General features: G+C 42.5%; 1 protein-coding gene across 1 annotated transcript; it reads right to left on the bottom strand.

Annotated features, from left to right (window-relative positions):
* Positions 1-16278: 16278 nt before the first annotated feature.
* Fbxo5 (F-box protein 5) lies at positions 16279-23196 on the bottom strand. The gene is made up of 5 exons (XM_036169026.1): positions 22895-23196; positions 19288-19957; positions 18644-18734; positions 17462-17641; positions 16279-17000 (listed from the first exon to the last, which is right to left on the bottom strand). The coding sequence occupies exons 1-5, from the start codon at positions 22971-22973 to the stop codon at positions 16743-16745; spliced, it is 1278 nt and encodes a 425-aa protein (XP_036024919.1). The 5' UTR covers positions 22974-23196; the 3' UTR covers positions 16279-16742.
* Between the last annotated feature and the right edge of the window lie 761 nt (positions 23197-23957).

The raw sequence follows: 23957 nt of genomic DNA on the forward strand, positions 1-23957 counted from the left end.
CAGTGGGACCGAGACCTGTCCTTAGTGCATGAGCTGGCTTTTTGGAGCCTGGGGCCTATGCTGGGACACTTTGCTCAGCCTGGGTGAAGGGAGGAGTGGACTGGACCTCTACTGAATCTACCAGGCTGGGCTGATTCCCCAGGGGAGTCCTTGCCCTCCCTGGAGGAGGTGGGAATGGAGGGTGGATTGGAGGGGTGGGGAGGAGGAAGGAGGACAGGGGAATCCGTGGCTGATATGTAAAATTAAATTAAATTATAAAATTAAAAAAGAATTTAAAAATGGCCAAAATAGTCAATTTTCTACTGCTGCAACAAAACTCAGGAGACTCTCAGGAGGCATAGCTGATGCTCTGTACTCACTGACGGACAGTTACCATTACCCTGCCTGCAGCTCCGTCAGCCAGTGTGTGTGTGCGTGTGTGCGTGTGTGCGTGTGTGTGCACGTGTGTGTGCGTGTGTGCGTGTGTGTGCACGTGTGTGTGCGTGTGTGCGTGTGTGTGTGTATGTGTGTGTGTGTGCGCGTGTGTGTGTGTGTGTATGTGTGTGTGTGTGTGTGCGCGTGCGTGCGTGCGTGTGTGTGTGTGGTGTAAATGGAATCTGGAATCACACAGAATATCATGAAGACCCACAAGGAAAATTGCAACAATGTAAATGAATCTGGCATCCACTCATTATTAGGTATGATGTAGAAAAAACATCTATAAAATTGATTGTACTTTATTATTTATGCTTTGCTCCATTCTGGACTCTGTGACAGAAAGGCCTGCATCTGCCTTCAAGGATGGATCTCCTATGCTTAACCAAGTCCAACACCTCATGTATAGTAGTCTCTTGAATGAATGGATGGATGGATGAATGATCACCACATGCTATCACTGAAGATGCTTGTTTCTAGCCTCCATTCTGGCCTCACTCCCTGGCTCTCTGAATTCGGAAGGCACATGTCTAGAGAAGGTTAGTTTATATCTAGTTGATGATGATCCTGAGCCCACCTCTACAGTGCGCTCAAATCTCTTTAAATAAAAGCCTGTTCTTGCTGTCTGAGTTTTTAAAACTAATGTTTAAACATTGTAAGAAATCTTGGTAATTGGAGAGATAGCCCAGAAGTTGAGAGCACTGGCTGTTCTTCCAGAGGATCAGGGTTCAATTCTTAGCAACCGCATGGAGGCTCACAACCATCTGTTACATCTGTTCCAGAGAATCCAATGGCCTTCTCTGGCCTCTGAGAGCACCACACACACGGTGCATAGACATACATGCAGCCAAACACCCATAAGATAAAAGCTAAGTTAATTTTTTAGAGATTAGAAAAGAAATCCTTAAAATAGAAATGTATAGTGTGTTCTACTAATTAAAGATACTTTGAAAATGAATCAATTTTCAAAACTCAGAACGAGAGAAAAATAATATTTTGACAAATAAATTAGATGTTGTCATGCATAATGATTTAAGGTCAATCTAGCCCACTTGATATTTTTCAGTCTTTGTCATTTTATTAATTGTGCAAACATGCAAACATCATGAGCTCACTGAGAAAATAGGATGATTTAATTAATGCATGTTAGTATCGTATCATAAATAAGGAAAATATCTAACTATGAAGACTGTTCCAGAATTTGAAGGACATGTTTTCTCCAGCTGCAGTGCCCACTAAGAATCAAATTATTCAGTTACATTATCTTATAATAAATACACAGATCTTAGTCATTCTTGAAATGTTCAGCCTGCCTGAATAAACCTGTCACTTTGGATAATATGATTAATATTTCAACATCACCAATCATCTCTAGTTAGTAGTGCTTTGCATTATAAAAGCTCTCAAGTCAATGATGTCATAGGACAGATTTTTTTTCTAAATATATCCCAAGTGAATTTAAAGAAAAATCAAAAGTACTTAAGATAAACTTGAAACAAAATGAGTAGATACCATTTCTACAGGGAACAGTGAGAAATACGAATTACTTCCCCTAAATGGACATAGACTTATGTGCAATATGCAGAGAATTCCCCACATGAAAGCCAATTGTCTGATGCTAAATCACATTTAAAATATCATTTCATCTCTAATACATTCTTCTCTTATAATCTTGTTAAAATGCTATCACTTGCAAAATTCTGATAGTACATTAGAGAATGTGATTCCGTAATAGCATTTCTGTCCACACAGTCAGTCTCTATGATGAAGGGTAGATTACTCTAAATATAATGGTCACGTAGAAACAGATTCATTCTTCATCTTCCTGTGACTCACTTCCACGTCATAGCAGTCATAGTGCTTTTTATTTTTTCCCTCTCATTTGAGATGACTGTCAATAGCTCCAGGGGCAGAGAGCAAAGAACATTGTCTACAAAGGTCAGTCTTAGTCATAGATGAAGATGGACATCAGGGTTTTAGAGACATAATTTAAGAGGTATCAAGACAGGTTTCTATTCCCCAAATATCTTCTCATTAGTCCAAAATTTATTCTACAAGCTGTATTACCTTATTTCCCTTAGCAATGGAGGCAAATAGACAAGTTTTCAAAAGGCAAGATGCTTCATCTTAAGTTTACAGCAGTACTTAATACCATGTGATTCCAGGTAGATCTTGCATTGGAAAGTCAGTTATGAGTGTGAGATACGTAGAAAGGTCGGAGTCACTGTGCAGATGAAGTTGGTGGGAAGATTTTGCACATCCAGGCCTCATACACATCAGATAGATTTGATTCTATGTAACTTAGTCTCTCTGGATCCTCAGGTAAACATCTGTATAATAAGAGAACCTAACTCAAGTAAACTTTTGCTTAGGTTGTGGGGGTGAGGCAAAGGGATTCAGTGAGTTTGCTCCCCTGTAAAGTGTTTAACTAAGAGCAGGAATGTAGAGGCCATTCCATTGTCAGTTGTCAGAACCAGCTCAGCTTCTGAGAGCAAAGCAGAAAACCTTTATGACAGACACTTTGTGTGCACATAGCTGTGTGTCTGTCAAATGGATGAAGAGAAATTAATGAGGCTAAAATCCATTTAAGATTACATCCTGCCCTGAGACTCTGGTACTGTGAAAGTTAGTCACCCAATATCACTAGTCCTTTACAGTGCCATACTGAAGCTATTCTAGGGAGGAAGGGAATACCATTTTACTTCTCTGGGAAAAGATACAAAATGTTTTACTCTCAAGGGTAATTCAATTCAATTAAAGTTACATCTCTGACACCCAGCATGGTAGCTTATTGGGAGAGGTATGTGTTCATTAGTCAATCCACAGGAATCAAGCTTTTAATTAAATAAATCATAATTTTGGTTAAGGTGGGGGAGGATCAACCCACAAACAATGTATACACAGGATACTGAGAGAAGGCAAAATTAGTCTGCTCTTAATGATGCCTGTGCATGTGAAATTGATGTGACAGAAAGTCTGTCACAAGGAGATTAGGGATGTAATAACATGAGGCAAACCGTGATATATTACAGGTCCGCTATACAGCTCTTTCCCCCAAATCAAAACACCCCCTCCTGAAGCAAGGAGAGAGGCTCATTGGGTTTGAAAGTAAATTTAGATGGCTAGGCCAGGCAGTGGTGGAGCACGCCTTAAATCCCAGCACTCAGGAGGCAGAGACAGGCAGATCTCTGTGAGTTCAAGGGCAGCTTAATCTACAGAGTGAATTTCAGGACAGCCAGGGCTACACAGAGAAACCCTGTCTTGAAAAACAAAACAAACAAATAAACAATGACGACAACAAAAATCAAACTACCCAACTTAGAAGGCTCAAGAAGTAAACGAAATTTACAAGTCTCAGGAAACTCCCAAAACAAGATTCCCAAGCCTCTTCTCTAAGGTGACATGAAGGAGGAGCAATTGCTAGGGAAGACGAGACCCTAACCAGGCAAGCTGCCTGCCAGTCACGCAAGGAGCTCCAAGGAAGCAGCTTTTGTGAGGTGTCACCCAGGCTATGCAGCTGCCTTTGACACAAGTTTACATTTCGAAGCAGCTATACGAACCATTAAGTCCAGGCAAGACAGAATGCAGCCTCTACACAGCCAACATCTCTGAGCATCAATAAGAAAGAAACGTGATTTGGCTATTTACACACACACACACACACACACACACACACACACACACAACTTTTCTCTGCAGGACAAAACCCACTCTGTACTGAGGTAAGTACAAAACACCAAGTTAAATAAGGCATGTTTTTTGTTTTTTTTTAAGTGAAGCCAGTGCAGCAGCTGGCCATGCTGTTCAGTTTTCTTACTCCTCCCTTTGCCAAAAGGAGAAAATTGCTTGAGTGCACAGGGAGAGTGAGCTCAGGCTGTTGCTCACGCAGCTGCAGTTTGAAGGAAGACGAAAGTACCACAGATGTCAAATCGCCAACTCTGTATGAATTCATAGGGATTTGAAAGTAATAAAATGCTACTGCCTTGGTTTCTAACTACATTAAAGATAATTTAACAGATAAATGAAAAGTCAGGCATTGTGGCACATGCCTGTCACCCCAGCACATGAATGGTAAAAGCAGGAGGCTTAAATATTCAACGTTACCATCTGCCACATAAAACAGATAAGGATAGCCAGCTTGGGTTACAAAAGAACCTGTCCCATCAGGGCATGATGGCAGATGCCTTTAATCATGGTGCTCCAGAGGCAGAGGCAGGCAGATTTCTGTGAATTTGAGGTCAGCCTGTTCTATGTAGGTAGTTCCAGTCCAGCTAGTGCTACATAGTGAGACTTTGTCTCAGAGAGAGAGACACACACAGAGAAACAGAGACAGAGATAGAGAGAATTAAAATAGTTTGTTTTCTGAGTTAATTTCAAGTCAGAGTGGTACAAAACACTATCCACATGCAGTAAACTAGTTTGTGATTTCAAATGGAAGAATTCAATTTTGCAGACAAGCAAAAATGTGCAGATAAGTTAGTGAAAGAAAATCTTTAAACTCTTGAAGGAAATTGATTTGCTGCTCCTACTGTTTTTAATCTAGTAATACCTGGTAATAATTTTAGTGTTGCTGGTCTATGCACACATGGCTGAGACAGTCCAGTGTTAGCTTTCTGTGTTATGAGCTTTCAAGATTGTAGCTAGAGTTTTCCTGCCTGGCCTACAGTCAGGACAAATCTCTCTCACCCGCCAGTCCCACAGTTGCTCAGACCCAACCAAGTAAACACACAGAGACTTATATTGTTTACAAACTGTATGGCTGTGGTAGGCTTCTTGTTATCTGCTTCTTTCTATCTTAAATTAACCCATTTCTATTAATCTATAAGTTGCCACATGGCTTGTGGCTTATCTGTACCTTACATCTCTCTTGTCATGGTGGTGGCTGGCAGTATCTCCACCCAGCCTTCCACTTCCCACAATTCTCCTCCTCCTTCTCCCGTCTACCCTATCCTTCCTGGCTGGCTACTGGCCAATCAGCACTTTATTTATTTTAACCAATCAGAACAACACATTTGACATATAGAACATCCCACAGCACAAGATAATGAACAAAGCAGATGGAGCTTGGTGGTAAAGGGCTTGTGCGAAGACTGGATCAACCCCCAGTACTGTGAAAACAACCAGTCCAAAAAAAAAAGAGTACTTATAAAGATCTATATGCATTCACAGACAGACAGACATATACAAACACACTCATACTCCTACATAGTCACACAGCTCACACACACATATTCACCACACATATACTCACACAGGCACACACTAATACACATACACACTCATATATACTCACACATACACACACACTCACACATACACACATTTGCAGATTATATGTGAACACTACAAACTTTTGAAAAGGCATCATAGAACACAAATATTATAAAAACTATGTGCACTTTAGTGGCATGTAAAATACCATTAAAATGATGCCTGTAAATGAATGCATGTATAGTATACATTTAATAAGTGGATATTTGTATAAAATGTATGTGCAATGTACAAACATATACAAAATACTTCAGGCAGCAAAGCTTTCCCCATGTATCTCCATGGGACTGAACCATATATGAAAACATCACTTCAAGTTTCTTTGCCTTTCCATAAGCAGAGGAGTTTTATAACCCAAGCCGAGACATCTGTCCTGCAGAATGACAGTTCCATGGATTTCTGCCTGGCTCCTTGCCTCCAGCTTGGATTTAAGAAACACGTCTTGATGATTCATGCATAGAGCAGAATGTAGCCTTGACAGATGCCTATAAATAATGGCATGACAGACCTTTCTCACAGCAAGCCCCATGAGAAATCTCCCTGCAAAACCAGAGAAACTTGCTCTACACTGGCATGAATGTAAGTCTCTAACAAGAAGAAATAGATACATTTGCAGTTTTCACTTTTTAATACAACCACAGGGAGCTCCACTCTCCCCTGCAGCCCCCTTTTTGACATTTAATGGTACCCAGGATCAGTATTTTCCCCCAACACAGTGTTTTTTTTTTGGAAACATGCAAAGATGGCCGTTTCTTAGTTAAGGGGGATCAGCCCTTGTACAACTGTGTTCTGCGGTTTGGCCCTATTGGCTAAGTGGGGCTGCTCATACCTTCATCAGCTCACCCAGGGATGGCATTAAAGTTTCCCTTTCCCATCCCAGAGGATGCTGATCTTCTTGGCTAACAGATGTACCAGGCACTATGTACCAAAGACGAGGTCTCTTTAGCCAGTTACCAGCTTCCATCCTCTAACTCACAGCCTTTCAACAAGCACAAATGGAATCTGGGCTGTGAGCTGAAAGCCATTCTGCCCTCCCAAAATGTGAATTTTAATTCCCCCCCCCCTCTTCCTTCCTCATGAGTTGTCTCTCTGGATATAGGCAAGGCGAGCTTTCAATTTGCTGTGTATCCCAGGCTGACCTCAGACTTACAACCTTACTGCCTCAGCCTCCTGGGTACCAGGATTACAGATGTATACCACCACATCCGGCTTCTAAGCAGTTTTCAACATGTTTATTTTTCCTCCTATTTCACTGATCTGATGCCATTTGGTTGTGGAAGATAGGTGGGGAAGACTTTTGTGAAAACCTGAGTTAGGAATAGTCATTAGACTTGAACATTTTTATGCCTGAAGTTAAATTTTTCCTCTGTTCCATGCACACACTGGAGGAAACAGACCTCAAAAAAAGCATGAGTACAAGGAATACCCCACCTCCTTCCTCCTAGACAGCATGAAGACTCAGCCAGGAAGGTCAGTTCTAAGCCTCCATCAGACGTTCCTTTTCATGGACCTTCTGAGTCCTTCTTCATGGTAACAGAACCCCATGGAAAGAAAATGATGGGTTTAGGAAGAAATGGATTTGGGTTAAGGTGCAATCAACTCCACTTATTTGTGTGACCTGGGAGGGCTGTGCTAACTTTCTCTCTGTGTTTTTACGTGTAAATGTAAATGCGTGTGCTAGTTCTCTGTCACTATGAAAAACACCTTAGAAAATTAACTTAAGAGGAGACATGCTTAATCAGGTTCATTGTTATAAAGGTTTCCTTCCCTGGTCACTCAACCCTGTTGCTCTGGGTACAGTACAGAACATCCATAGCACATGCCACACGTCCCAATATCCCCTTCAAAGACAGGACTCCAATGACCCAGCTGCCTCCCATTAAGCACTTCCTACTAAACAGCCCACCTTCTCCCGATGGTGTTATGGGCTGGGGACAAAGCTAACCTGTGTGGTCATGGGAGACATCAATACCAAAACTATAGCAATGAGCTGATAATCTTCTGTTTATTTAACAGTTATTTATTGAGAACCTACAATGTGCTGGGCATTGTTCTAACAAAAGATAAATCAACGAACAAGGGAAATAGTTTACCTTCTGGGTAGAAGGTAAAGTGGGTGGAAAGAACATACAAGCAGACCCTCTTACACATGCCTGACCCCCAGAACAAGTGGCCTTATTTAGTATGTTTTTACACTTTGCTGTATTCCAGCCTGAAGGGAATATGGAACCTTCGTTTCCATAACTCCACGGGGACTCTCCCTTGCCTAGAGAGTCCTGCACACCATGCGTGGCTTCAAGCTCTTGACACACGGCCTGAACTTATGTAATACTCACAGCCACCCAAAATGCAGGTTTCTTCTTTGTTTTACAAGGTTGAAAACACTGTTCCTCAGAGAGAGAAACCCCAGAGAAATCTTCAAAGTCTCAGAAAGGATGAACAGCAGAGCAGTGCTCTAACTCAGAGTGTGGCTTTAGGTACCCTCAACAATTCCTCGGAACAATGACATCCCCACCCTTTGAAGAAATCCAGGAAGTTTCATCTGAAACACTGAAGCAGAAAGCTGGAGCTGGGTATTAGGTGGGCTGGTTCTGCCCTCTGGTGGAAACCCAAAGAGGGACAGGATGGGAAAGAGACCATGAGGTACAGCAAGACAGGAAAACGATAAGTGCATCCACCTTCTCCACTCTTCCAGAGTGTGGATACTTATTAAAAGGACAGGAAAATCTACGTGAAACATCTAAGAAGAATATAAAGGGTGTTTCCAAGTCCCTCCCACAACACAGAGCCCTCACATTCTTGCCACACAGACAAAGCCTCCAGAGCCCCAAAGGGAAAGGAAATGAGGAAACATGGTAACATTTCACATTTTACTAGAAATATTCTAAGTAAAACAGTTTTTGTCGGCCGGGCAGCAGTGGCACACGCCTTTAATCCTAGCAATCGGGAGGTAGAGCCAGGTGGATCTCTGTGAGTTCAAGGCCAGCCTGGTCTACAGAGCGATTGTCTAGAACAGGTGCCAAAACTACACAGAGAAATCGTTGTCTTGAAAAAAAACCAAAGAAACAAACAAACAAAAAGGCAAGAAAAACCACAGTTTTTGTTAGTATTGGAAGGACATGACGATGCATCTACAGCACACTACCTCTTAGGAATGGATTGTTAAAAAGAAATGTGGTGGGGCTGGAGAGGTTGCTCAGAGGTTAAGAACACTGGCTGTTCTTCCAGACAGAGGTCCCGAGTTCAATCCCCAGCAGCCACATGGTGGCTCACAACCATCTGTAATGAGATCTGGTGCCCTCTTCTGGCATGTAGACAGAACACTGTATATGTAATAAATAAATAAATCTTAAAAAAAAGAAAGAAAGAAAAGAAGGAAGGAAGGAAGGAAGGAAGGAAGGAAGGAAGAAAAGTGGCATTCCCTTCATTATCCCACTGGAGTTCTCAAGGCTGATGAGGTCCTGGGATGAAACCCCCATAGGCCTTACTGGCATTCTGCATGTCTTACTGTTAGCATCCCAGGAAGAACCTGTGTGGACACGATACCAGCTCTTCACTCACCAGGCTATATTAGTCTAATAGTGTGTCACACTGACGATAACATAGGTTTCACATGAAGTCCCCAACCCAGATACATTTCCTGTGCTCCAGCAAATGAAGAGGGGTGGGGAGGGCCATATGGTCCTCTTCCCTCTGCACTGCCAATACCCACATTCCATGTGGGCCAGCACACTCCAGAAAGATTGTTTCTATCCTTTGGAGTGGTAAGAAACTGTCACCCTCAACTTCTCTCTTACGGTAAAAATTCCCGTCTTTCCCAACTGCATCTCTCCAGAGTATAGGGATGGCATAGATATTGCTTTGTGCATCTGTGGCCTGAGAATCTGTTTCTGGAGAGAAAGGTCATGCTCCCCTCCATCTTGGATCTAGAACATCAGTTCTTCCATGGTCTGGTTCCATAGTGCTCACTCCCTTAACCTCCTACAATCTCCTCCACTCACTCAAAGCACTTCTAACCCACCCACTAGGGTAAGGAAGTCGGTCGTTAATAAGACTAAATCATTTCTACTTAGACAGTCATAGCCAGTGTGGAAGTACACCTACGCCATCTAGCATGAACTGTTAGGAGGTCTTAAAGCTGCGTTCTCTGATGGAACTCAGATATAGGCTCTGAATTTGACATCACCTAGCTAGCTCACACTGTATACAGAAGGTGCTCAAGAGATGGTCTAAATATGAATAGATGAATAACTTTCAATGTCTACATCAGCACTTTAAAGATATTTAAAGGTTCACTAGCTCAATACTGTTACATAATTTTTACCTGGCAGTAAGTCTGCTTTCTCTTACCACCCTACTGAGGACAAAAAGCTTTTTTTAGTTTTCAGAAGCACAGTAATACAGATGATAGAAAATTTAACCCAAGTTTATTTTGTCTACAAAAATCTCGTTCAAGGTTAAATAGTGAGAAAGTAAGAAGCTAAAGCCACAACTATCTGATGATGAGGTATCAGGTGCCATCACTGTTGCACAGGAGCTTTGGAAAAAACAAGTTCACTGCAGGGCTGGAGAGATGGAGTGGCGGTTAAAAGTGCCTGCTGCTCTTCTTGTCTAGGACCAGAGTTCCGGTCCAACACCCATACCAGGTGGCTCGCAACTGCCTGTAACCCCAGGTCCAGGGAATCCACTACTCTCTTCTGGTCACTCTTTTCCTCATACACATACATGTACACATGTAAATCAAGATTAATTGCTTAGGTGTACCTAACGTCTGAGTACGTCTCCTATTCCGTTATGGATAAAGTTCCCTTTTACATATCAGCAACTCAGAATTACATCAACAAAACACAGGGAATATTCAGCTTAAAGTGATTGAAAATAGCCTTTCATTCATTTTTCTAGCAAATGTACTCTCACCTACATATCTATTAAATAAAATGATTTCATTTAACTAAAAAAAAAACAAACCTTAAGCGCTGAGTGTTAGGGTCCTCTCTCTTGACACATCAGTTATGGTGTCATAAAAGACTTCTCTCTAACTTGGATGAACTTCATAGTGCTTTAATTACCCAGTAAATCTAATAATATATGGTTATTTCAATCAGCAGTCAATATGAAAATTGTCTAGCTGATTTTGTTTTGCTTTGTATGGAGTCTCCGATATCTGGTGCGCATGCTCCAGTTACAATGCATCTCACTTTGGACTTAAATGAATTGTGTTTCAAATATCCTATAACTACATGCTGCTTCCACACAGGTTAGCACAGAGCTACACTTTGTAAGGAACAATTTTTTTCAAATATTGAACAGAAGACATACACTTCATATCTAAGACCAAACGTTAAACCGTTTAAAATATAAATATCCTAACATAGCAGTATATATGTACTTCACTTTCTAATCTGATAACATAAATTGCATAGAAACACAATAATATTCTTACATCCTTTTTTCCATTACATTCTCAGGAATGAACACTCAAAAGGACAGTGTCAAAAGAGCGCCATCTTGTGGCAATGTGTTCAAACTGTTGAAGTAGAATTTGAAGCAAAGGGAACAATGCTATATAGTCAGGGTAGGACTCTAAGCAGAGAAACTGTTGAAACTCTATCATACCATCAGAGTTTACAGAAGGCCTCAAATTGTGGGAAAAGGCATGAAACTGTTGAAACTCTTTCATACGGTCAGAGTTTACAGCAGCCCTTGAAGTATGGGAAAAGGCATGGCGGGCTTCCTAGGCAGAATCCTGGAACACTCATCTCCTGGTACCAAACAGCATTCCCACCAACACGGTAAGTTGGCCCCAGGGCTAACCTGTGAAGATAGCATTTGATTATATGAAGTGAGGTTGAGAACACCACAAAAGAGCAATGCATATGGACACACTGGGGTTTTATAGAAACATTAATCTTTCATTCCCAGCATCTGAGACATGAGTTAACACAGGACTTCCAAATCTGAACAGGCTTCATGAGGAGACAGGCCTCAGCAAAGCTGTATCTGCCATCGAAAGGTTATCGCAAGTGACACACAATACACGTTCACCTCTCACTCTAGCAGGATGGCGAGGCACAGGCACTGGAGAACACAGGCTGCTCCCTGCCTTTGATCACTGCCAAACTCAACTCCTAGCTTGGACCTTGCTTGGCCAAGGCCAGTTACTTCTGAATGTAATGTGTTCTTACTCCAACATGCACCAATTAGGATATCTTGTGATCTAGATTTTATCTAGGTTCAATTCAAAGAGCAAGGTCAACTGGGTGTTACAGGAAGCTTCCGTGAGCTTTAAGCTAGCATTCCGACTTCCTCCAAATAAGCAAATATATACACAGTGTGGACCACATCACTGTAACCAGGAAAGCAACATCATCTAAGTTATCCATCTTCCTAGCACATCAAAGTGAGTCAAGACCAAGCTATGTTGCAAAATTCTAGCTACACTAATTATTAAAAGGAGGACATTTACAGACTCCAAAGTATGAAAAGGACTATTCTGACCACTCCATGCTAATCAATTCCATAATTATTGTTCCTGAAAAAGTCCTTGAAAAACTAATAAACTTATTCAAAGAGAAATGAATAGAAATGGAGACCTGAAGAGCCTTGCAGCTATTTAAAAACATACATGTAAACACTTTCCCATACTGGAAATCCAGATCCAGGTAGCTTTCTTGATTTCTAGATAACCACAAAAGAAGAGAGCATTCTAATTCTACATAAACATCCAGGAAACTGAAAAGGGGGAAGTATGTCCCAAACACCCTAAGAAGCTACAGGCCAACATCTCTGATGCACACAAATGCAGCACTTCTCAACACACTCACAGACACACACACACACATGCATAAACACTCACATATTCCAATAATATAAATAATAAATATCACGGACAAGTGGCCTTAATCCTAGGGATGGAAGGTTGTTGTAATACTAGGAAATCAAGGTAATTTATGGTAGACACACACCTCCATACCCAACATGACCACAATAGCAAGTGAAAAATACTGACAAAAGCCAACACTGAGGAACCTCAAGTAAACAGAGGCAACTCATGGAAAAAAAAAAAAAAAGACAGCTAACATTCTGTCCTTAGTGTTTTCACCAGCATTTCTGTTGAACTGCAGGTTTTAGACTATAAAATGTGCCACAAAAAAAAAAAAAAAATCAAGAAACTAAAGTCATATAGAAGGCTTATAGATGGACTAAGAGAAACAAAATTATATTTATTTGACACAAATCCACTAACATTCAACTATAATTAACTATATTTAGTAAGGTTGCCAGATAAATAAATATATTGCATTTCAATATAGCAACAGACAATAGAAAACTGAAAATAAGATGTATTCACAATATTATGACATATGGGGCTTAGGGATAAGCTTAAGGGTAAGTACATTATGTATGTACTGGATGTATATCATAAAAAGACAAAGTGTTGCTAAGAGACATGTTGAGTGATGTGTATCAGACAAACCACTGTGTTTGGGGCTGGAAAACAGGGCTGTTGAAATGTGAGTAGTCGGCATGCCGATATGCCCCCTGCAATCCCAATCAAAGCTAATGTGCTTCTATAAAAACTGATAAACTGGTAAGATTTATGTAGAAACACAATAGGTGACATAACCTGGAAAATGTCTGAGAAAGCTTAAAAAGCTGCCATTGTCAGGTTATAAAACTTACCAGGGTGGTGTGGAATCCAAGAGGCATTTCAGTAGACAAAGGACATGTGTCAGACACACACAGTGCTGGGACTAATGGGTACCCATTTCAAGACACCATTTCTTCCCACCATTCTAGAAACTACAGACTAACCATCTAACCATAAAATTATAAAGTGTGCAAATGGGCCAGCAAAATGGCTCAGCAGGTGAAGGTGCTTGCTGCCAAGCCTAATTACCTGAGTTCAATCCCTCAGTCCCACATGATACAAGGAGAGAACCAGCTTCCACAAGCTGTCTTCAAACCTGCACCTGCATGCTCTAGAGTATGCTTCCATCCACCCACCCACCCACCCAAACAAATGTAATACTGTTTTAAATGTAAAACTTCTAAATGTGAATGTAGGAGCAAGTTGTTGTGTATGTGTAGACTAGATACATTTCTTAGATTCAGCGTGAAATACATGCTCTATAAAAGGAAAATTATTTGGAACAATAAAAAAATTAAAACATTTCCTCTAAGATGATAACAAATCAAAAGACAGGTGGATAAATCACTTGATCAGTAATATATACTCCCCAAACGTCAGTAAGAAGGCAATACAACAAAGATAAATCATTTAAGCTCACACTTCACCAAGGAATATGAAGCCAAGTCCATGAAAAGATGCTAAACATCCGTCATAGAATACAAAGGAAAGTTATAGGAAGGGAGACACAGCCCAGCCAGGACAGCGGCAAAATCAATGGAACCCTCACACATTTCCTGAGAAAAGGGTACCAGTTTGGAAAATATCTTGGTATGTCCTTGAAAAGCAATCGTCTAAGCTATTTTCTAACCAGTGATAAAACACAACCAAAAGCAATTTGAAGAGGAAAGGGTTTGTTTCAGCTTACCATTACAGCTGTATCATGAAGGGAAGCCAGGGCAGGAACTCAAGGCAGGAGCTGGATGCAGGAACTGAAGCAGAGGCCACAAACAAAACCTTAGTTTGCTCTGTGGCTTGCTCAGTGTGCTGTTTTATACACCCCACAGATGTGTCTGCAGGCCCATCTTACAGAGGCGCTTTCTCAAGTGAGGGCTTTCCTCTTCCCAGAAGATCCTTACTTGTGTCTAGTTAAAGAGAAAACCAACCAGCCAAACAACAACAACAACAAAAAACTAACCAGTGTGGCAACATAGACAAATGGAAATTTTCTTCAAAAACTAAATTAGAAGCTTCCTTCAAACGACTGGGGAAAAGCGTTTTAGTGACAAAAGGGAGACACTTTCCCAAGGAAAGAAGTGGACTAGAGACCAAGGAAGAGGTGGGCGGTACAGCTCAGTTTGGAGCAGGGGTTCTCAACCTTCCTGACTCTGTGACCCTTTAACACAGTTCCTCATGTTGTGGTGAGACCCTCAGCCATACAATTATTTTAGCTGGTACTCCGGACCTGTAATTTTGCTAGTTATGAATTGTAACGTAAATACCCAATATGCAACCCCTGTGAAAGGGGTCGTGATCCACGGGTTAAGAACTGCTGGCTCAGACACAGTAAATGCCTGTTTAAGATTGGGTTATAGGCAAGCCTGCTGGGCATTTTCTTAGTGATTGACAGGGAAGGGCACAGCCTATTATGGATGGTACCATCCCTGAACTGCTCTCATGTTCTTAGGAGAAAGCAGGCTGAGCGAGCCAGTAAGCAGCACTCCTCAATGGCCTCTGCATCAGCTCCTGCCTTACCTACCTGCTTTTAATGAACTGATTTGAAATGTGAATGAAATAAGCTATTTTCCCTCCAAGTTGTTTTGTTGAAATGTGAATGAAATAAGCTATTTTCTCTCCAAGTTGTTTTTGGTGTTTCATCAATAGTACAGTTAACTCTAAAACACTCCCACCAGGTGAGGCAGATGAGTTCCAGGACCTACATACGCAGGATTAATCAGATAGCATTAAGTAATAGGGGAAACAAGAAACCAAATCTGATACCCAGTGATGTTGAAGGAACCGAGACACGGGCTAATGATATAGAAAATCTGTTTACTAGAACTATGAAAATTCCTCAAATCTAAGAGAAAAAAAAAATGATCCACTAGCTTCAGGAGGCATTTGGAAATCAAAACTACTCAAATACAAAAGCAAAAGGCCCTGTCCATATTCAACTGTGTTTAAAATGCTAATAGTATAGAATACCAAGAGCTTTAGGTGTCAAGTTCTTTCCATAGGCAATCCCCACTAGAACAACTAACTGATCTGAGTTCAAGGCCAGCCTGGTCTACAGAGCAAGTTCCAGGACAGCTGGGGCTACACAAAGAAATCCTGCCTAGGGGAAAAAAACACAAAACAAACAAACAAAAAACTAAACCAAACCCAACAACAAAAAACAAAACCCTAACTTGCAAAGCCAGGAAAGCATTGGAGGATAGATTTCAAATCCTGAAATGAAGTTACCACTGACAGGATCACTAAATGCTCTTTAAAACTGAAGGAGATTGCTCATGACAAACCTGAGCTAATGCAGGGCAAGATCACTAACCTGCCACTGCAGGTTATCCAAGTTTCTTATGGATAAACAAATGAAAACTAGAAAATAAAACCAAACCATTGCCCACTACTCAGGAAGCCTGACGGTAAGTCTTGGCGAGACAGAAAATGATACCCTTTATACTTCAGTGTTCCAAGGAGCTGCAGCATCTGGAGATGTTCATCTACAGGTCTACAGGACTATCGGATAAGGTACTGGGAGGGAACTCAGGGAGGTATAAGCCCTCTAGTGAGACATGATCCACCCACCTCCCTTCACAGCTCAACGTACTTGTCTCCAGTGCTAATGTGGGCATAAAAATGAACAGCACATGCTACTAAACTTGTAACAATTTTATTTGTAACAAAACAAAGTTATATGAATATTTATTTTCTTTGGCATGTAAAAACAGAAATATTTACAGGTATAAAAACATTAAAACAGACCAGAAAGAAAGTAAACAAGACTTTACAATGAATACTTTACACACTGAAAAAATCTCATACTGACAAAGACAAACATTTAAATTGACAGACTCAAGTTGACATGGACACAATACAAATTTGGTAAAGCATCACAGATGCTAACACTGGAAATCACATCTGTTTTAAAGACTCCATAAAATTACAGCCTTGCCATAAAATCCAATCAATTTTATTTTACCATCTAACTACAAATAGATACCCAGTTCCTTTTTCTTAATTTAATCTTTCTGCTTGTATGGAAATTTAATTTTTTAATATTAAGCTGTAATTGTTTTAAGAGGCTCTATGTATATCCTCTTCGCAAAGTGGCAAAATGGCACCATACATTTATTTTTACCTTAAGTTATAATCTAACAATTCTTAAAAAAGTAGCCCTTAGGATCTCCTGCAGTTGATTTGCTAAGGGTCACAATCTTTGTAAATTCTTTTTACTTTTTTTAGTTCCAGGCAAAGGGCCCATCACTTTACAGGTGGCTTTTTGGAGCTTGCTATTCGAACAGTCTTTGGTGTTGACATGATAATCACACAGACACTTTGTACAATAGTCAAATCCACAGCTTTCCCGTTTGCAGGTCGCACGCTCTAAATAGTGGTCATATTTTGCAGGGAAATTACAGCGAACACAGGCTTTGAGGCTCTCGTTGTTTTTTAATGTCTTGGCCACCTAGAAGAAAAAAAACCCATACGTACGCGTATTTAAGTGGACTGAATGAATTCTGGTAACCAAACCAGGAAGGGAAGCCATGCCTCCAGCACACAGTTAAGGATTTATAGGAGATATTTTAGTGTCTATCACCCAATAGTTCAGAGTAATAGGAAATCATGCATTTCTGAAAGATACACCGTTTGTCCAGCTGTTCTCCTTAGGACAGTAGCCAACTACAAAATGTAGTATGGAATAGTTTGAGAAATTCCAAGGTCACTGAGTGAACAAAGGGGACAGAAGAGGTGACCTCTTCAATAACTGCCTTAATGCTTCTTACTCTAACCCAAAGGATATCGTGTGACTTAATTGAGTAGCAAACATTATATATCAAGTAGTGCCCCTGGACTGAAACCCCACTTCTTATGTTAACTCCCTTGAGCAGTAAGTGCTGGTTCTAATACCTCCAATTAGACAGTTACCTCAAGGAATTCACTGTGCCGGCTGTAGGCAGGACCTTTTTTTTCACGCTGACTGGGCAAATTGGCTTGAGTATCTTTTCTGGGAGGAGCCCAAGTCGATGACTTTTGAACAGAAGTTAGTGCAGTTCTGCTCACAACATACCCTCTGGTTGAAGCATGCAGCGACAACTTACTGTTTTCCTGATTGAAAAAGGTTTAACAGGATTTTAAAATTCTTTTCTCTATTCATTACATCTGCAGTTGGTAAAAGAATCAAAGAGGAACAGGATATCCAGCCCTGCATTAGTCAATCAGAAACTAAGATGAGCCTGTAAGGATTCCAAGGTACCTTTAAACTAACCAAGGCCAAAGTCCTGCCCACAGAACAAATGGTCATTCTTCCAACTACCAGTAGGTGGCAGTAGTCAGTTAACTGAGCACAGAATTTGGACCCCCCCTCTAAAGTCACCTGGCTAAGTAGCAGCATTTGCTGGCTAACCATGTCCAACTCTAAGGCCTTAACTCCCAACCATATACTGATGGTTGTCAGAAATACAATTACCAAGTACCTCACAAAATTAAACACTTCCTCTAGACCAGCAGTTCTTAATCTGTGTGTTGCATCCCCTTTGGGGGGGGAAGTCAAATGGCCCTTTCACAGGGGTTGCATATCAGGTATTTACATTACAATTTACAACAGAAGCAAAATTAGTTATGAAATAGCAACGAAAATAACTATCGTTGGGGTCACCACCAAAGGATCGCAGCATTAGGAAGGTTGAGAACCACTGCTCTATATAGTAAGACTCTCCAGGATGTTGATAATTCAGTTTTTCTTGTAACTGACCACACTGACACACACCACCAATTGTGCAGTCCTTATTTTTAAATCAGTCCGCACAGCGCAGTTTTTCCAGGTTAGAGGAAAGTAATTTTTTTAAACTTGTCTTATGCCTCTCACAACCCTTTTTTCCAGCCCCTGGGGGGCTGATGTGCTTTATGAATATAAGGGACTTACAAAAAAAAAAAATTGTCCTTTTCCTTTTCTTTTTTGAAGTAGGCCTGGCTGTCCTTGAAATCAGAGATCCTCCTGCCTCTGCTTCCCAAGTGCTGGGATTAAAGGCATGTGCCACCACCGCCCAGGTATAAAATGTCTCTACTTCTAAAGAAAAAACAACAGCCCTTCAAGAAAACATCACTTACAAGGACTCTCTGCATGGCTTTGCTGTATAGCTGGGATGCTCCTTTATCGTTTTCTACTATCTTCTTCCAAAGTCTGCTCACTTTAGACAAACTAGAAGCAAAGGAGACAAGATACTAAGATGAGCAGAATGAACAGCAGCACAATGCAAGCTTCGCTAACCCGATTAAACATTGAAACTGTTCCGATGACCATGTATCAGTGTTTAACCAGACTACTACCCAAGGGACAGAATTTTAAAATGTTTTAAAATCGCCCATCAAGCTGTATCCATTCTGTTTGAGTAGCTACTTAGAATCAATTTCATACTAGTATAATGTGCACACCTCCACCTTCCTGTAGGCTGCTTATAATATTTTGAAAACCTGGTTGGTTATAATACTGATTACAGAAACCAGAAACCAGCCAATAATAGAAACCAACACATCCACCCCGTTTCACTTCGGCCAGTCAGATGATTCAATATAGAATACATCCTTCTAATACCAAGACTACAAAATTCAAAGTAACCAGACTAGATGCATTATTTCCTAAGTTTTATTTCATTTCAAATGCCATCAATCAAACACAAGCCAGCACTGATTTACACTCATCTGTACAAGTGGGTCCCAGGTTATCTAACACATGCATTGTGCAACACACTCACTTTATTAAATCCATGCCGCTGAGCTTTGTCAAAATATTAGCTAAAAGGTGTTTAAATCCCCTCCGGGAGAGCTCGGTGAGGATATCTAGGTGTTCCAGACCCATTTTCTTGCCAATTATATTCTGTAGTCTAAAGTTCCCACTGGCGATAAATTCCTTCAGCATTTCTCGATCCACTTTCGGGTTTCGCTTGGAATTTTTTTTTAATGTTGAGCAAACCACTCTTTCAAAATGCAGGACAGGCAGCAGGTGTTTGTTGGGATACTGGTCTGGGCTCTGTGATGGCAGCAGGTGGGGCTGGGTACTGTTCCTGAAATTCTCCAGGATAAGGATGCCATCCTCGTGTTCACTCTGATGTGTAAATGATGAATAGCCACTGTCTTCATACAGTCTGCTGGCCTCTAGCTCCTCTATTTCACTTGAACTATTGAGTAGTTTTTGTACACGTTGATTTTCCTTGTTGTTATCATGTGCCACAATTGGTGACTCAATGAAAGATAACCTTTCCTGGTTTCTAAAGCAGTCCTTACAGGAAGGCTCCAAACACACAGGATCGTAGGAAACTTGTTTCCTACTCTCCTCAGGTTTTACCACTTCATGTTCAGAAAGATCAGGGTTGCAATTAAAACACTTCATTTTAACAGAAAGAACAGGACTTTCTTCTTTACAACCTATGAAAAGAACACACAACAGAGTAAAGATCACTTTTGTACTAACATGTTCCCCTACTCCCTGATGGGGACTGAACCCAGGGCTTTACACCAAATATCAGTCCTTACATACCCACTAACAGAAATGAACAGGTTGCATTACCATGGAGTGCATGTCCCAATTAACAGATTAAGCCAAAACCATTAACTAAACCCATGGTTGCATGGTTCTTTAGCTTTTTCCCACTGTTCCAGGACACCACATTCCATCCAGCTATCATTAGTTCTACAGGCTTCCTCTGAACTAAGGCTCCTCTCCCCCATTCGATTGTGTCGGTATGCGTGTGCCATGGTGCACATGTGGTCAGGACAACTCTATGAAATTGCTTTTCTTCTATCTCTATGTGGGTCTCACTGGGCACAGGTGGCAAGCTGGTGAAAAGTATTTACCTTCAGCCATGGCTATGGCAGCTTCATTCCTTCCCTCAGCCAGTGCCTCTGACCTGAGATCTGCCTAATGCATGTGCTCATGTGAGCGGGACTTGCAGGACAAGAACACCAGAATCAATAGCTTTGGCACCAAACCTAGTCCAGGGGTGCTCACTTTTGCCTCAAACTGGTCTAAGTTTTGCTCTCATGAGCTTTTCCAGCTGGCTTGGGACTGCATTTCACATGTTGGCATCATTTCCTTTTTTTAAACCTCTTTTTTTTTTTTTAAACTTTTCCACACTACAGGATTCTCTTTATTTTTTTGTTTTCTAAATTAGAGGAAGTATCAGAAGACAAAAATCTGGAATATATATAAAATAGCTAAATCCATCTTAGGTAAGAACTTCCCAAAAATCAAAGTAAGTGCTCCTAAACAATAAGAAATACTTTATATTGTTTATGTAATCAATCACATATAAAGGCAGATTACCTGATCCCATACCTCCCCTAATCAAACAATATGTGGGGGCATTTTTTTGCCATTTCATTCATCTGATACCCACTTATGATAGATAAAGGGCAACTGCAGTAGAAACTTAGGCAAGTGACCCCAATTAACTAATGCACAGGATATGTACTGTTAAGTAGAATAAAAAAAAATCCTACGGTTAAAGACTCCAGCAATTAACATAAAGAGTACCATTTACTAAGTCGGGAGAAAATGACAAAAAGATAACTCTTAAAGCCTTAGTTTTCCCATCCATGAAATGGGAGGAAAACTATTAAATGCACAATCTAATCACATTGCTCACATTAAGTCAAGCTCTAACATTTATTACACTGCAAATCAAGATAAATTCCACACAAGCACAAATTTAGGAAGCAAAAGTTCAAATTAAAAAGCTCTCTGCTGAACTTTCCAACCAGTTTATTTCGTTAGGATATTTCTGGTTTTCCTTAAAACGAACCTATAGATAAAACTCAAACATTTCAATGTTTAGAACTCACATTACCACTGCTCAGGCCAATCATGGGGTGGGGGAGGGAGAAGGTTTGAGAGTTATAAAGTACACCGGTCTGACCTTTCATTCAACTTATAAATCCCGACCTTACATTCCATATCAAACGCTGTAATCAAAACTGTCGTTAAAGTCTTTCTAGTCTTCCATATGTTAACCAAGTTTCAGCCTCAGTCCCCAAGCATGTGGCCAAGGCTAAGCACATTCATTTCTCCGATTAAAGCCAGAGGAAAGGTGACCAAAGTATAATTCTCAAGAGAAAACCTTCAAGCCTACTTGGAAAATCATTTAAATGCACTAATCAATTTTTAAAAGATTTCTTCAAAGCTGTAAACCAAGTGGGGGAGGGGACTCGGAGGCAGCACGTATTTCCTGAGGAAAGTTGGGTAAAAAAAAATCCCCTCGTAAAAACTATTAAATTTCCGACCTTTAAGGTTGACTTAGGATTCAGGGTTTTTTACAAATACAATCTGCTAAGCTAGTAGCTTCTACCCCTCAAGACTTAATTCCTGTTCCGATGAAGGAAGATGAACAAAGAATTGTTTTTCCTCCAGTTTCGAAAATTTCTAGGATAAAATGGATGCGTCTTTCACTGAGGGTCCGACAAGGATATATTTTAAATACATTTATGTAACTGAGTTTGCTGAACTCTTCTCATTCAGGCTTTGAAGCAAGTGATCACTAACTCCTCAATTCAGAGAAGAAAAAACAAAACAAAACTCCTCGACTTTCACCATCAAATAAACACTAGAGGCAAATTCATGGTTTGGGGGTTTTCTTTTCTTTTTTTGGAAGAGGGGGGAGAGCTTTTCAAAGCCCTCTCCCCTGAGGGCTCCAGGACTGGAGACTGAGAAAAGAGGAAAAAAGGGGAGAAAATAAATCCTTTTCCATTGAGTTTGGTACGGTGGGCAGAGGAGGGGGTCTCTACATTTGGCGGGAGCAGGGAGGGAGCCCCTAGAAGTGCCGAGGGGTCGGTGATGGGAGGTGCCCCCAGGGCGCAGTGCACGAGGAGGGAGGGCGGGAGATAAGCGCGAGCGCAATCTCCCGCGCTCTCCGGCCAGGACGCAGAGGGAGAAAAGTTTGGGACACTGAGTTGGGACGTGAGGGAGCTGAACAACTGTGAAAAGGGGGTGTAGGGGCTGGAGGTGAGGCCTCTGGCAAGCCTGGAAGCTCAGAGCCCTGTCACAGCTCGGGCAGGAGTGGGGGGGGGGGAGGGGGCATTTGGCGCCCATGCAGGGGCTGGGGTGGAATCCCGCGCGCAGATGCCACCACCTGCACGTCCTCGGAGCGGGATACCTGGATGGGATGGGATGGTGGGACCCCGTGCCAGCCAGACCACAACTGCCCCATTCTGCACCAGCCGACTCTCCTCCGCGCCCCCAGCCCCCTTCTTTCTTACCCCGGGCCTGGAAAGCCGCCTGAGGCTCGGGACCCCGTGATCTGCACATGCACCGGGTCTGAGGCTGCGGCCACCAAGTGGGGATCCCTACGATGCCCGCCTCACACTCACCGTCCGCGACGGTCCGCGCGCCGAGGCCGCAGGGGCAGGAGGACGGCCGGGGCAGACCGCTGCAAACGCGCCGGCTCATGCCGGAGAAGGCGGGCTCCGACGCAGGTGAAGTGGCGGCGACCGGGAGGAAGAGGCGACCGGCCGCGGCGCCGAGCTGTAGTTCTTAAAAGGCGCCAGCTGGTACTTTTAAAATCTTTGAATTTGGTGCCCAAATCAGAACAGACCAATGGGGCGCGGCGTCCGCACGCGCGCGCCAATAGGCAGACGGCGCGAGGGGGACGCCCTCGCTCGCCCAATCAGAGGCCGCGGGGGCGGAGCCAGCCGTAGAACCAGGGCCCCTCCCACCCACCCCGATCCGCGCCTCCCCAAAGAGGCAGAGGGCGTGGGTAAAGCCGCTGGGGGCGTGGCCCGCGAAGGCGGGGCGCCTGCGCAGACCCCGCCGTGCTGCCCACCCAACCCCCGCCGCTATCCCGCGAACCGGCCTCCCGCGAGTCCTCATGTCCTGCGGACAGCTCCGACTTCTGCCTGAAGATCTCTGATGGGCACAGACGGGGCCCGTGTCTTCCTCCATCGTGTCTGAAGCGCGAGTTTGGTGAGCTGCAAGCCCGCCACAAAGCCCAGGCCCTTCCCCTCCAGCTCCAGACCCGCCTCTCTAGGATTTAGGCGCGCTCCACTCTCCCTCCTAAATTGGCTCCGCCCCTTGCCTGGAGCCTCCGCGCTTGCGCCCTGCGCGGCGGCGGCGGCGCCGCGGACTTGGCGGGTTGGCGCTTGCGCACTACGGGCCTGGCGGTTCCCTCCGGGAGGGGTGGACGGGCGGGGCGGGACAGATGGCTGCGGGAGAACCGCCCTTGCCCTCGGGACGGCGCGCAGCTGGACCCCGGCGTCGCTTTGCTCAGCACCTCCGGGTGGCTGGCTGAGGGCGTGGCCAGATCTCTGGTCCTTGCCGCAGCATTCTTTGAGGTTTTCAACCAGCAAGCATTCTTACCAATGTTAATTGGTGTTTTCGCTTTTCTGTGTTGTGTCTTTGCCTTCGTAGGCTGTGCGCAAGACAGCACACCTGTCC

Source organism: Onychomys torridus, chromosome 19 (assembly GCF_903995425.1).
Source record: "Onychomys torridus chromosome 19, mOncTor1.1, whole genome shotgun sequence".
NCBI lineage: Eukaryota > Metazoa > Chordata > Mammalia > Rodentia > Cricetidae > Onychomys > Onychomys torridus.